At 41.1% G+C, this 16,070-nt stretch overlaps 1 protein-coding gene across 1 annotated transcript in view; it reads right to left on the bottom strand.

Annotated features, from left to right (window-relative positions):
• Positions 1 to 16,070, bottom strand: part of LOC117520991 (centrosome and spindle pole-associated protein 1-like) — a 143,046-nt gene that overhangs the window by 21,282 nt on the left and 105,694 nt on the right. Inside the window, exons 21-22 of the mRNA XM_034182326.1 lie at positions 8,526 to 8,586; positions 2,744 to 2,856 (exon numbers count right to left, since the gene is read on the bottom strand). Of these exons, the coding sequence (XP_034038217.1) occupies positions 2,744 to 2,856; positions 8,526 to 8,586 (174 nt within the window). The remainder of the gene's footprint in view (positions 1 to 2,743; positions 2,857 to 8,525; positions 8,587 to 16,070) is intronic.

The following is a 16,070-nucleotide window of genomic DNA, read 5'->3' as shown; positions in this document are numbered from 1 at the left end:
GGGCAGGCTCTCATGCCCTCATGACATAATGTAATTACGTACAGACAAGATCACATGGGGACAGGCCAGCCACGTCTGAGCGCGCACGGCCGGGCTAATGAACTTTCCAACATGTACATTGTACTACACATGACAGAAAGAGTGGAAAATAAATACATGGGGAAAGGCGTGAACTCATTCTTGTGTGAACTCATTCTCGCTTTGCTCATCGCGCTGTGGTCAGTTCCAGCTGACAGTTGCTCAGTGCACATGATGCGTTAAATTAAAACACAGAACAGGACAACTACATACATAATTACATAAGAAATACATAAATAACCACATAAAGGAACAGAGAGTGAGACTTTTTTCTTTGAGCTGAGTTCATTTGGTAAGGTGGCGTTTCCGCACCATCCGGGACTGTTGAGATCTGTGGACTTGCAAGTCACAGCTGAAGAATCAGAATCGGAATCACCTTTATTGTCACTGTAATTTGCATTACAACGAGATTTGAGTGCAACTCCAAAAAGGTGCTTTCTGTGGTGCGAGTAATTTTTAGCCAAATAAAAGATAGTGAAATTTAACAGTAAATTATTCAGAGTATATGTACAACTAATAAAAACATAAGGTAAAATAAAATTAAATGAAACGTGGACTAAGTAATGTAAAACGACAATTATATACAACTGTGGAATTATACTGCACGGGAATATTGCACATGGTTTACAGATATTGCACAAGAAACTTGAAGGTGCGGATTAGATTGATTTGTTTTTGTTCAGAGCAGTGATCGCTCTGGGGAGAAAGCTGTCCCTGAGTCTGTTTGTCCTAGTTTTGATTGACCTATACCGTCAGCCGGAGGGTAGTAGGTCAAACAGGTGGTTGCTGGGGTGGGATGTGTCTTTGCAGATGATGGCAGCTCTTCTGAGGTAGCAAGAGCTGGCAATGTCTTCCAGGCTGGGCAGAGAGCAACCAGTGATCCCCTGGGCCGCTTTGATCACCCTCTGCAGCACTCTCCTGTCTGCTGCTGAGCACCCCCCGTACCACACTGTGATGCAGTACGTCAGGATGCTCTTGATGGTGGCTCTGTAGAACAACACCAGCAGCTTCTCCTCCAGATTGTTCCTCCTGAGCACCCTCAGGAAGTGGAGTCGCTGCTGGGCTTTCTTCACCACCACTGTGGTGTTGGCAGTCCAGGAGAGGCTGTCAGACAGCTGCACTCCCAGGAACCTGATGGAGCTGACCCTTTCCACATAGTCCCCTTGGATGTAGAGCGGGGTTGGGTCAGCCCTGTTGAACACATATCGTGTTATGAAGGACATCACGTTACAAAGCTCCACTGTGAGGCATGTGTATGGGCATGCTATCCTCATGTGGAAATACAAAAACAAAAAAAAACACATATCGCCTTTGCAACGGGCTGGAGCAACTGTGTCAGTGCGCACATCGCCGGCCTGTCCCATGTGAAAAGAACCGTTTGATCATGTGTACACTGAGCTGGTGATCTGAATGTCATGTTACCCATGTCAGCTATGGTCCACTCACTTGGACACATGGTGCCAGCAGTTGTGGACATGATAAGAGCACACTGCTTCATTCATGTCATTTTATGATTTGACGTCTGTGACCATGGGTCATACACAGAGGAACAGACGGATATACTTGTATTGTTCACTCTTTATAAGAGGGATTAAATATTAGAAATTGCGGTGGGGTTTTTTTGGTGTATGTGGTTTTTTTTTCCCCTCCACAGCAGCGGCGCAAAGTGGTGCTACATGTTCCAGGTGCCCGCAATGTGTTCACGCTTAAGCATAGGGCTTGAGACCAGAGGATCTTCGGTTCAAACCCCAGCCTGAATGGAAAAATCACTAAAGGCCCTTAGGCAAGGGTGTGTAGTGAGCGCCTTGCATGGCAGCACCCCGACATTGGTGTGAGTGTGTTTGTGTGAATGGGTGAATGTGAAGCATAATTGTAAAGCGCTTTGAGCATCTGATACAGATGGAAAAGTGCTTTATAAATGCAGCCCATTTACCATTTAGTTTGTGACATTACAGTGAATAGTATTTAAAAAGAAAATAACCAGTAATAACAATACAAGGAACAATTAATGATCAATGAGATGATCATGAGAAATCAAAACTAAAGCTTCTCCCTAAATCACTGGTTTTGCAGGTCACCTCCATTTTCTCCTGTTTTTGCTTCTCCACTTCCTCCTCATACTCCCTCTTGATGCGAGCTGTCTGCTCTGTCCAGGTATTCTCCAGTCTGTCATTGTTCAGCCTGGCTCGTTCCTTATCCTCCTCCTTTTTATGTTTTGTATCTTTATACACATTCAGGTTAATGAGATCATAAAAACGCATAACTAAAACATCCACACAACTTTTGTCTAGAGTCTAGAAGACAGTTTCTACTGAGAGCAGTTAACACGCTATTTGCATAAATAAGTGATCTTCTAGTCTGCAGATCTGTGTTCTAAATTAGTACCTCAGCAGGTAATTTCAGTGAGCACCACTTTCAGATGAGTAGAGGTCATCTGCAGGGATGCCCAGAGCGAATGAAATCCTACACAGTTTAACCTTCCTGTTCCCAAGAGTAGTCAACTACCAGAAGATGTCATCAGTTCAAATCCATAAAACAAAGCATAATCTAGTGGAAATGTTCTAGCATGAAATGAAAGCATCACACCACCCCGCCCAACTCAACACACAGACATCAAGCGCCAGTGATAGACAAGTACGATGACTTCTGCTACAGGAAAAAATACCTGCTGTCTGAGGGAGGTCAAGTACTCCTCCTGCTGCTGGAGCTTCTGTTGGGGGGACTGGCTGGGAAACCCACTGCCTATAGCAAAGTTGGTGCTTTGGACATCTTTGGAATCTACCCACAGAAGAGATAGAAACAAAATTCAACTGTCAGTACATCTTCTCAGTTCTTCTGTTTCTTTTGTCAATTTTTGAACATACTGTATCATTTAAAACAAATACCTTGAGCAATCTTCCAATGTCAATGCATAGCACAAGAACATGCTCAAAGATCGGACATGATGTTATCAACCTACATCAGGTCATGTCAAGAAACATTCACCACACCATTGTCCAGGTTGGCAACCACCCATGAGAACGCCTCCTGAGAGCAGCCATCTGTCTAACAGATGACACATGCACATCCCCTTGGCCCTTTACAGTTCCTGGGTTCCTCAACACTGAGGCACCTGTGTGCTGTATCAAGCTAAAAAAAGTGCAACGCATGGCTAAAATGACACAACTGTTCTAAAAAAATACAAGGGCCATAAAGACCTTCATTCTCCTGCAAAGGAGAGATGCTAAATCCGTCTGTCCAAGGACCTCATGCATCTTGCAACCAAAAGCTTGACACTTTCCCCACAAGCAGACACACATTTGACGGTCAAGTCTGAGAGGCCATTGAAACCCAGACTTAGAACTGCCCTAAAATTTATAGCATGGTATTTATAACATGTGCAGCAACAATACAGACAGTGGTATATTGTTTAAGATTTTCAAAAGAAATGCTTCTGAAAGAGTAAAGCACTGCTATGGCAATTGTATGACAACAATTCCATACTCTCAACTGTACTACAAGGACCTTCAGGGCATTCGGAAAATATTCACAGCACTTCGCTTTTTCCACATTTTATGTTACAGCCTTATTTCAAAATGGAGTAAATTAATTTTCCCCTCAAAATTCTACTCACAACACCGCTGGGCCACTCAAGGACATTCACCGAGTTGTCCTGAAGCCACTCCTTTGATATCTTGACTGTGTGCTCAGGGTCATTGTCATGCTGAAAGATGAACCGTCACCTCAGTCAGATCAAGAGCACTCTGGAACAGGTGTTCATCCAGGATGTCTGTGTACATTACTACATTCATCTTTCCCTCAATCCTGACTTGTCTCCCAGGTCCTGCTGCTGAAAAGCATTCCCACAGTATGTTGCGACCACCACCATGCTTCACTGTAGCGATGGTACCTGGTTTCCTCCAAACCTGACTCCTGGCATTCACACCAAAGAGTTCAATCTTCGTCTCATCAGACCAGAGAATTTTGCACTTCCATACAGGCCTGATTGGTGGATAGTTGCAGAGATGGCTGTCCTTCAAGAAGGTTCTCCTCTCTCCACAGAGGAATGCTAGAGCTCTGACAGAGTGACCATCGAGTTCTTGGTCACCTCCCTGACGAAGGCCCTTCTCCACTGATCATTCAGTTTAGACGGGCGGCCAGCTCTAGAAAGAGCCATGGTGGATCTGACTTTCTTCAATTTATTGATGATGGAGGTCACTGTGCTCACTGGGACCTTCAAAGCAGCAGAAATGTTTCTGTACCCTTCCCCAGATTTGTGCCTCGAGACAATCCTGTCTCGGAGGTCTACAGACTTGACTTCATCCTTGGTTTGTGCTCTGACATGCACTGTCAACTGTGGGACCTTATATGTAAACAGGTGTGTGTCTTTCCAAATCATGTCCAATCAACTGAATTTACCCCAGGTGGACTCCACTGAAGCTGTAAAAACATCATGGATGATCAGTGCAAACAGGATGCACCTGAGCTCAATTTTGAGCTTTATGACAAAGGCTGTGAATACTTATGTGCACGTTATTTCGTCATTTTTCATTTGTAATAAATGTGCGAAATCTAAAAATAATAATAATAAAAAAAAACGTTCACATTGTCCTTACTGTGTGTTGAATTTTGAGGGGAAAAAGTAATTTCTTCCATTTTGGAATAAGGCTGCAAAGTAACAAAATGTGGACAAAGTGAAGCACTGTGAATACTTTCCAGATGCACTGTATTTCACTTAATACAGCAGTGTTTTAGAACACTTTGTGCAAAACTCCACTAAACAGAAAAACTACAATAAAGAGGAAAACTACCATTTTTTTCACCCCAATATGCGTTGTGTGTGTGCGTCTGCATTACTGTCTGCCTTTTGTTTATGGGTTGGTGTTCAGTCCTCTGTCTTTTTCTATACTGTGTTACTGTCTGTCTTTGATCCTTGTCTGCCTGTCTTATACTCTGCCTCCCCCTTGTGCCTGTCTTTGGTTTTGCATCTGGGGTTTTTCTGAATTGGTCCTTGTCTTCTGACTCCCCCTGGTGACCATTGCTAGTGTTGTCAGTGTCTATGTGAGCTTTCATGTCTGTTTGACTGTCTTTGGTTATTTTGTCACTGTTCAACAATTTGGTTTCTTTTGTTATTGTGTCTCTTCCCGGGGATATTTTGATCATGGTTTTGTTTCTGTTTCAACTGTAGTTTGTTCTTCTTGTTATATTTTGGTAGTGTGACTGTGCTTGTTTGTTTGAGATAATGTCTACCTGTGTTTTCTTCAACAGCTGTGGTTGATTATTTTTCCCTCACCTGTCATCCGTTTGTGTCATTACCCCTGTGTGTATTTAAGCCTATATTTGCCATTATGTATGTGCTGGTTCCTTTACTTTGCTTATGTTGGCCTCACGTTGTTCCCTCCTGCTGAGTTTTGTAAGTATTTTGAGAATTGTTTGTCACCTCTTGTACCAGTTTTATTCAGTTTGTGTGTGTTCTCCTTGGTTAGATCTTTTGTCATGTGTTTTTTTTTTTTTTTTTTACTCCTGTTTACTCCTGTTTCCTCTTTTTGTCACTTGGTTGGGCTGTCTGTGACCAGTGGAACATTAAATCACATTGGATTTTTGCAATTCATCATGACTCATTACTGCCTGCATCTTGGGTTCTATTTTGCCATTGATAAATCATAACAATATCAGTGTTTTTGCCCCTAACCAACATACACAACGCAACACCCATAATAGAAAATTCCAAAATAAATGCCTGCTCTTCAGTGTTGCAGGAACAGGCCAGCACATTGCAAATATAAAAGCTCTTTGGAGGATGCCAGATCTTACAACCCCTGGCAAAAATTATGGAATCACCAGCTTCGGAGGATGTTCATTCAGTTGTTTAATTTTGTAGAAAAAAGCAGATCACAGACATGACACAAAACTAAAGTCATTTCAAATGGCAACTTTCTGGCCTTAAGAAACACTATAAGAAATCAGGAAAAAAAATTGTGGCAGTCAGTAATGGTTACTTTTTTAGACCAAGCAGAGGGAAAAAAATATGGAATCACTCATTTGAGGAAAAAATTATGGAATCATGAAAAACAAAAGAACGCTCCAACACATCACTAGTATTTTGTTGCACCACCTCTGACTTTTATAACAGCTTGCAGTCTCTGAGGCATGGACTTAATGAGTGACAAACAGTACTCTTCATCAATCTGGCTCCAACTTTCTCTGATTGCTGTTGCCAGATCAGCTTTGCAGGTTGGAGCCTTGTCATGGACCATTTTCTTCAACTTCCACCAAAGATTTTCAATTGGATTAAGAGCCGGACTATTTGCAGGCCATGACATTGACCCTATGTGTTTGCAAGGAATGTTTTCACAGTTTTCGCTCTATGGCAAGATGCATTATCATCTTGAGAAATGATTTCATCATCCCCAAACATCCTTTCAATTGATGGGATAAGTGTCCAAAATATCAACGTAAACTTGTGCATTTATTGATGATGTAATGACAGCCATCTCCCCAGTGCCTTTACCTGACATGCAGCCCCATATCATCAATGACTGCGGAAATTTACATGTTCTCTTCAGGCAGTCATCTTTATAAATCTCATTGGAACGGCACCAAACAAAAGTTCCAGCATCATCACCTTGCCCAATGCAGATTCGAGATTCATCACTGAATATGACTTTCATCCAGTCATCCACAGTCCACGATTGCTTTTCCTTAGCCCATTGTAACCTTGTTTTTTTCTGTTTAGGTGTTAATGATGGCTTTCGTTTAGCTTTTCTGTATGTAAATCCCATTTCCTTTAGGCGGTATCTTACAGTTCGGTCACAGACGTTGACTCCAGTTTCCTCCCATTCGTTCCTCATTTGTTTTGTTGTGCATTTTCGATTTTTGAGACATATTGCTTTAAGTTTTCTGTCTTGACGCTTTAATGTCTTCCTTGGTCTACCAGTATGTTTGCCTTTAACAACCTTCCCATGTTGTTTGTATTTGGTCCAGAGTTTAGACACAGCTGACTGTGAACAACCAACATCTTTTGCAACATTGCATGATGATTTACCCTCTTTTAAGAGTTTGATAATCCTCTCCTTTGTTTCAATTGGCATCTCTTGTGTTGGAGCCATGATTCATGTCAGTCCACTTGGTGCAACAGCTCTCCAAGGTGTGATCACTCCTTTTTAGATGCAGAATAACGAGCAGTTAGTTTTGGGGATGAAAATTTACAGGGTGATTCCATAATTTATTCCTCAGAATTGAGTGAGTCCATATTTTTTTCCCTCTGGTTGGTCTAAAAAAGTAACCGTTACTGACTGCCACAATTTTTTTTCCTGATTTCTTATAGTGTTTCTTAAAGCCAGAAAGTTGCCATTTGAAATGACTTTAGTTTTATGTCATGTCTGTGATCTGCTTTTTTTCTACAAAATTAAACAACTGAATGAACATCCTCCGAGGCCGGTGATTCCATAATTATTGCCAGGGGTTGTAGATCTGTTCTTTTACATTTCTCTTTTTTCCCTCCAACTCAGATGTGCCCAAATTCTTTCCTTCTGAAGGGGCTATAAATTAATCTGGATGAAGGGCCACAGGTAAGGATGGGGCTGATCCAATCCAGTGTCGGGTTCCTATACCAACATAATTCACGGATCAGAAATTTCTGATATAATCTGCAGAGTTTACCGATCCAGAAGCAGTCTGTATATAGTATGTATACTATATATTAGATATATTTCTTTATTTTACATTTGCATGTTTCAGCATTCTAAAGAGCTAATTTCTTAGAGAGACAGGGAGACAGAGAGGGAGAGACCTGCCATTTTTCATCAATCAAGATTTGATTGTTTTGATTTTTTTCATAGAGGTGCTCCAAAAATTGTGTACTGTTTTCTGGAAGGAGCACATTTCCGTATTTCCAAAATGTCACAAGAAACCACCAAAAAAATAAAAAGTACTTAATTCTTTCACCAAAGATCAAATCTATGCATGCATTTTAGATGTACCTTCTAGCAAATTGTAGCTGAACTTTCATGTCTTCTTTTTAAGAAAATCCTCCTCAATACCATTTCATCATGAAGCTGTATAACTGGGGATACAAAATATCATCATATAGAATAAACAATAATGATAATAATATTAAAGCAAACAGAGCTCTGGCATTGGAATGGTATCGGTATCAGCAGAATCCAAGTTCAGGTATCGGGATCGGAAGTGAAAAAAAATGTGCATCGGTGCATCCCTAACCACAGGCCCAAAATAAGTGTTGATCTTGTGTGAATTACATACAAACATCACAGCCATGTATTTTCTGAACAAGCTTGTGCCCATTGTAATGCTTTATTTGGTAGCATGTCCAAACCAGATGGTCTCCTCAGTGAGTCTGGTTTGCCTGAGGTTTCTTCCGATCCGAGAGAGTTTTTCCTTACTACTGTCGGCAATGTGCGTGCTCATAGGGTAGGTAAAGTTTGATGAGTGTTGTAAGTACAGACCTTCAGAATAGTCTGAAATCTTGTTCTGGCAGATAGGCACCGGTGGGGACAGAGAACAGCCCTGAAAAGATCAATGAAAGGACATAGAATAAACAGAAACCCTCATTTTTCTGGGCTTGTGCTATTAGCCATAGAGGCAAATGCCAAGAGAAATACCATGTTGCTAAAAAAAAATGTGACTGCTTTTAGCCACAATGACTAAGAACCTTTTTCATCATTATACAAATCAATGAATTTTCCATACTACATGTTACACAAAAGAACTAGCTGCATCTGTCCAAAAATGCATCATGAAGTGGTCACATTGGTCTGCAAGTAGCATTTATTCTTGAAACATGGCGCTATTGCATTATACAGCAATATAAAGCTAACACCACATTAGCACACTAATTTTTATTGTATGAGGTACAAAGAACTCAAGACTAAACTGCTTCTTGTCTTCATGAATAGAAGAAAATGTCTGATCAGAACTAAACGTGTGCACATTTATTGATGATGTAATGACAGCCATCTCCCCAGTGCCTTTACCTGACATGCAGCCCCATATCATCAATGACTGTGGAAATTTACATGTTCTCTTCAGGCAGTCTCATTGGAACGGCACCAAACAAAAGTTCCAGCATCATCACCTTGCCCATTGACACCTTAGATTACTGTCATCCAGGTCTCTTGCTTGCCTCTACTGGTGGTTGGCTCTCACTGCGGTATTGTATCACTTCCTGTTCCGGAGCACAGCGGTGTTTTGCTGTATCTGTTAGCTGTTTAATCTGCGCAGTTAGATTGATCTAGTTACCTAGATAACGATTTGTTTCACAGTGTAATCTTCACATGCCTTAACTAAAGCACTCCCTCTGCTGAATCACCTCTAAATTATTTACACATTATTCACTTTGTGTGTTTTTAGGAATCCGCTAGCTTAGCGCAGCTACTAGCTCTTAGCTGGTTTAGCATGGCGGCTTCTCGTGTCTCTCCCGCACTTTTCTGCTCTGGGTGTGAAATGTTTAGTTATTCCTCGGCCTCCTTTAGCAGTAATGGTACTTGTAATAAGTGTAGCTTATTCGTAGCTTTGGAGGCCAGGCTGGGCGAATTGGAGACTCGGCTCCGCACCGTGGAAAATTCTACAGCTAGCCAGGCCCCTGTAGTCGGTGCGGACCAAGGTAGCTTAGCCGCCGTTAGTTTCCCTCTGGCAGATCCAGAGGAGCCGGGAAAGCAGGCCGACTGGGTGACTGAGGAGGAAGCGTAGCCCTAAACAGAAGCCCCGTGTACACCGCCAACCCGTTCACATTTCTAACCGTTTTTCCCCACTCGGCGACACACCCGCCGAGGATCAAACTCTGGTTATTGGCGACTCTGTTTTGAGAAATGTGAAGTTGGCGACACCAGCAACCATAGTCAATTGTCTTCCGGGGGCCAGAGCAGGCGACATTGAAGGAAATTTGAAAGTGCTGGCTAAGGCTAAGCGTAAATTTGGTAAGATTGTAATTCACGTCGGCAGTAATGACACCCGGTTACGCCAATCGGAGGTCACTAAAATTAACATTGAATCGGTGTGTAACTTTGCAAAAACAATGTCGGACTCTGTAGTTTTCTCTGGGCCCCTCCCCAATCGGACCGGGAGTGACATGTTTAGCCGCATGTTCTCCTTGAATTGCTGGCTATCTGAGTGGTGTCCAAAAAATGAGGTGGGCTTCATAGATAATTGGCAAAGATTCTGGGGAAAACCTGGTCTTGTTAGGAGAGACGGCATCCATCCCACTTTGGATGGAGCAGCTCTCATTTCTAGAAATCTGGCCAATTTTCTTAAATCCTCCAAACCGTGACTATCCAGGGTTGGGACCAGGAAGCAGAGTTGTAGTCTTACACACCTCTCTGCAGCTTCTCTCCCCCTGCCATCCCCTCATTACCCCATCCCCGTAGAGACGGTGCCTGCTCCCAGACCACCAATAACCAGCAAAAATCTATTTAAGCATAAAAATTCAAAAAGAAAAAATAATATAGCACCTTCAACTGCACCACAGACTAAAACAGTTAAATGTGGTCTATTAAACATTAGGTCTCTCTCTTCTAAGTCCCTGTTAGTAAATGATATAATAATTGATCAACATTGATTTATTCTGCCTTCCAGAAACCTGGTTACAGCAGGATGAATATGTTAGTTTAAATGAGTCAACACCCCCGAGTCACACTAACTGCCAGAACGCTCGTAGCACGGGCCGAGGCGGAGGATTAGCAGCAATCTTCCATTCCAGCTTATTAATTAATCAAAAACCCAGACAGAGCTTTAATTCATTTGAAAGTTTGACTCTTAGTCTTGTCCATCCAAATTGGAAGTCCCAAAAACCAGTTTTGTTATCTATCGTCCTCCTGGTCGTTACTGTGAGTTTCTCTGTGAATTTTCAGAACTTTTGTCTGACTTAGTGCTTAGCTCAGATAAGATAATTATAGTGGGCGATTTTAACATCCACACAGATGCTCAGAATGACAGCCTCAACACTGCATTTAATCTATTATTAGACTCAATTGGCTTTGCTCAAAATGTAAATGAGTCCACCCACCACTTTAATCATATCTTACATCTTGTTCTGACTTATGGTATGGAAATTGAAGACTTAACAGTATTCCCTGAAAACTCCCTTCTGTCTGATCATTTCTTAATAACATTTACATTTACTCTGATGGACTACCCAGCAGTGGGGAATAAGTTTCATTACACTAGAAGTCTTTCAGAAAGCGCTGTAACTAGGTTTAAGGATATGATTCCTTCTTTATGTTCTCTAATGCCATATACCAACACAGTGCAGAGTAGCTACCTAAACTCTGTAAGTGAGATAGAGTATCTCGTCAATAGTTTTACATCCTCATTGAAGACAACTTTGGATGCTGTAGCTCCTCTGAAAAAGAGAGCTTTAAATCAGAAGTGCCTGACTCCGTGGTATAACTCACAAACTCGCAGCTTAAAGCAGATAACCCGTAAGTTGGAGAGGAAATGGCGTCTCACTAATTTAGAAGATCTTCACTTAGCCTGGAAAAAGAGTCTGTTGCTCTATAAAAAAGCCCTCCGTAAAGCTAGGACATCTTACTACTCATCACTAATTGAAGAAAATAAGAACAACCCCAGGTTTCTTTTCAGCACTGTAGCCAGGCTGACAAAGAGTCAGAGCTCTATTGAGCCGAGTATTCCTTTAACTTTAACTAGTAATGACTTCATGACTTTCTTTGCTAATAAAATTTTAACTATTAGAGAAAAAATTACTCATAACCATCCCAAAGACGTATTGTTATCTTTGGCTGCTTTCAGTGATGCCGGTATTTGGTTAGACTCTTTCTCTCAGATTGTTCTGTCTGAGTTATTTTCATTAGTTACTTCATCCAAACCATCAACATGTCTATTAGACCCCATTCCTACCAGGCTGCTCAAGGAAGCCCTACCATTATTTAATGCTTCGATCTTAAATATGATCAATCTATCTTTATTAGTTTGCTATGTACCACAGGCTTTTAAGGTGGCAGTAATTAAACCATTACTTAAAAAGCCATCACTTGACCCAGCTATCTTAGCTAATTATAGGCCAATCTCCAACCTTCCTTTTCTCTCAAAAATTCTTGAAAGGGTAGTTGTAAAACAGCTAACTGATCATCTGCAGAGGAATGGTCTATTTGAAGAGTTTCAGTCAGGTTTTAGAATTCATCATAGTACAGAAACAGCATTAGTGAAGATTACAAATTATCTTCTTATGGCCTCAGACAGTGGACTCATCTCTGTGCTTGTTCTGTTAGACCTCAGTGCTGCTTTTGATACTGTTGACCATAAAATTTTATTACAGATTAGAGCATGCCATAGGTATTAAAGGCACTGCGCTGCGGTGGTTTGAATCATATTTATCTAATAGATTACAATTTGTTCATGTAAATGGGGAATCTTCTTCACAGACTAAGGTTAATTATGGAGTTCCACAAGGTTCTGTGCTAGGACCAATTTTATTCACTTTATACATGCTTCCCTTAGGCAGTATTATTAGACGGCATTGCTTAAATTTTCATTGTTACGCAGATGATACCCAGCTTTATCTATCCATGAAGCCAGAGGACACACACCAATTAGCTAAACTGCAGGATTGTCTTACAGACATAAAGACATGGATGACCTCTAATTTCCTGCTTTTAAACTCAGATAAAACTGAAGTTATTGTACTTGGCCCCACAAATCTTAGAAACATGGTGTCTAACCAGATCCTTACTCTGGATGGCATTACCCTGACCTCTAGTAATACTGTGAGAAATCTTGGAGTCATTTTTGATCAGGATATGTCATTCAAAGTGCATATTAAACAAATATGTAGGACTGCTTTTTTGCATTTACGCAATATCTCTAAAATTAGAAAGGTCTTGTCTCAGAGTGATGCTGAAAAACTAATTCATGCATTTATTTCCTCTAGGCTGGACTATTGTAATTCATTATTATCAGGTTGTCCTAAAAGTTCCCTGAAAAGCCTTCAGTTGATTCAAAATGCTGCAGCTAGAGTACTGACGGGGACTAGAAGGAGAGAGCATATCTCACCCATATTGGCCTCTCTTCATTGGCTTCCTGTTAATTCTAGAATAGAATTTAAAATTCTTCTTCTTACTTATAAGGTTTTGAATAATCAGGTCCCATCTTATCTTAGGGACCTCATAGTACCATATCACCCCAATAGAGCGCTTCGCTCTCAGACTGCAGGCTTACTTGTAGTTCCTAGGGTTTGTAAGAGTAGAATGGGAGGCAGAGCCTTCAGCTTTCAGGCTCCTCTCCTGTGGAACCAGCTCCCAATTCGGATCAGGGAGACAGACACCCTCTCTACTTTTAAGATTAGGCTTAAAACTTTCCTTTTTGCTAAAGCTTATAGTTAGGGCTGGATCAGGTGACCCTGAACCATCCCTTAGTTATGCTGCTATAGACTTAGACTGCTGGGGGGTTCCCATGATGCACTGAGTGTTTCTTTTTCTTTTTGCTCTGTATGCACCACTCTGCATTTAATCATTAGTGATTGATCTCTGCTCCCCTCCACAGCATGTCTTTTTCCTGGTTCTCTCCCTCAGCCCCAACCAGTCCCAACAGAAGACTGCCCCTCCCTGAGCCTGGTTCTGCTGGAGGTTTCTTCCTGTTAAAATGGAGTTTTTCCTTCCCACTGTCGCCAAGTGCTTGCTCACAGGGGGTCGTTTTGACCATTGGGGTTTTTACGTAATTATTGTATGGCCTTGCCTTACAATATAAAGCACCTTGGGGCAACTGTTTGTTGTGATTTGGCGCTATATAAATAAAATTGATTGATTGATTGACATTTATTACATTTTTTTTAAAAACACCTATACATTTTTCAAACACTGGGGCAACATGGTGGACAAGCATTTAGTGTGCTTGTTTGTGGAGCAGAAGATTTCTGGTTCAAAACCACCTGTGCCCATTCTCCATGTAATGTGGAGTTGTGTCAAGCAGGATACCCGGCAGTAAAAAAAAAAAGTGCCAAATTAACATGATCTGTTGTAGCCACCCAGAGTGAAGAAAGGGAGAAGATGAAGGAACTTGCTAGTACATTTTTAAAACATTATTGTGAGCTTTACCTTCACCTAGCTGACCTTGTTGCCATTTTGGCTGTACCACAAAGTGCAAACAAGTAGACTGAAGTGTAGTATGAAGATTACGTTAATATTTCTCCTTATTCAAGAATGTGGTATTTCAGTTTGAGCGCAGGCTTTATTAATGTCAATCATTCTTTAAGATGCAGGGCATCCTTCTCATTCAAATCTTTTAAATGTACAGTGGTTGGGATTCACCGACATTATGGATTACTGCCACCTTCTACTCCAGGGTGTAACTTGCAGTACCTCATTCATGTCAGTATACAGGAGCAGCTTGTCATGTTTACATAGACAATTCCATCTTGTGGCCACACATGATAATGCAGCATTCTTTAGATCGGACTAGCAAAAACAAGGGAGGGGGAAACGAGACATAGTCCAGAAAATATGGGCTGACACCCAGGTGCAATTATTAAACTACCAAGTCGGGTATCTTTGATGAAACCTTTGGTTTGTGAATTTGGCTGCTAACACTGGTATCATTTACAGATACAACATGTGGCTCAAGGAAGCTAATTGTGGCTGGGGGGGGGGGGGGGGGGGGGGGGGGGGGCAAAAAAACAAAAAAAAAAAACCAATTTAGCACATTGTAGCATTAGGCCAGATTCACTGGGGTTTCAATACCTACCATGACCACTGCAATTGTCAGGCTACTTTACAAAATGCAACAGTAACTTTTGGTGGTGTCAGAGACCATCAATTGCATTTCTGTACACATATGGGCCACTGATTAACTGCAAAGCTTACATTAGTGTCAAATACAGATTTATTGTATTTCACACTATAATGGAATTAAAGTAGTTGTGACCAGAAGAGCTACAGGTTCATGTGAACAGAGCAGACAGTATCTGCCACGTGTAGCAGCCTGAGGCTCCACATATGTCGGGTTGCAAACACAGAAATAGTCATTCTGAAGTATCAGGAGTTGAGAAAGGAATGTGTGCATTGATATTCAGATCAGTGAGGGTGTGCCATATCTTCTTCTCGGGCAAGTACTAATGTATGTGAAAATGGTGTGTACTTCGAAGTCTTTGTACTATTTTGCAAGGGCCAGCAACTTATATATCAAAGCAACTTACATGTGAAGATGACACCACGTGACAAACTGCTCCTGTATACTGAAATAAAGTCATAAGGTTAGGGCAGGTTTCCAGGGGCAGAAATAGAAAGCTCTGATGGAGGGGTGTGAGTGAGGAGGCATTTAAATAGCATGTAAATGTAAAAAAGACAAAAAATTACAGCCCAGGATTCTTGGTAATAACAACAACTGTACAATGCTACTGTAACTACAATAAGTACATACTACATAAGTACAGTGATATTCATTCTTATTTTTTGCCCTGAAAAGTCACCAGAACCCATTTACAGACACAGAAACTAAAACGTTTCTTGCAACCCACCCCCATGAACACATTTGGCCTTCACCATGGGCTTTAAAAATTAAGTGTGCAATTGTAATTTTTTTTCATTTTATCTTCTACTTCCTTCCTTTACGCAACTTCGATCCTTCATCTGGATTGATGATGGTGTACCTAAAAAAGGATTCCTTAAACAAATACTAGGGGTCCAATTTGCCCGGTACACCCAAAAATGAATGGTGCACAGGGCACAAATCCATTTTAGGCAGGTCTGAGTGCAGATCTACTATTTAAATGGCGTGAAATACAGCTGTGAAGTCAGGACACTGGGAGGAGAAAGATTACATTTATCATGATAATTTTTTATAGGCATATTGTAGTCTAAATACATGGTATGTTTCAGAGTATAAGTCATAAAAATGCCTCTTTTAGAGAAAAAGTTGCATTCACACCTTAATGCAACATCAAGCAAAATTTATTTAATTTGTGCATTAACTATTAGATGATTGAGATATGATTATAGCAGCTTGCTGTTACAATAAAATTTGCCATGATACTGTAAACTGGACTA

Source organism: Thalassophryne amazonica, chromosome 11, assembly GCF_902500255.1.
Source record: "Thalassophryne amazonica chromosome 11, fThaAma1.1, whole genome shotgun sequence".
NCBI classification, from domain to species: domain Eukaryota; kingdom Metazoa; phylum Chordata; class Actinopteri; order Batrachoidiformes; family Batrachoididae; genus Thalassophryne; species Thalassophryne amazonica.
This window is presented reverse-complemented; position numbering and strand designations above follow the sequence as displayed.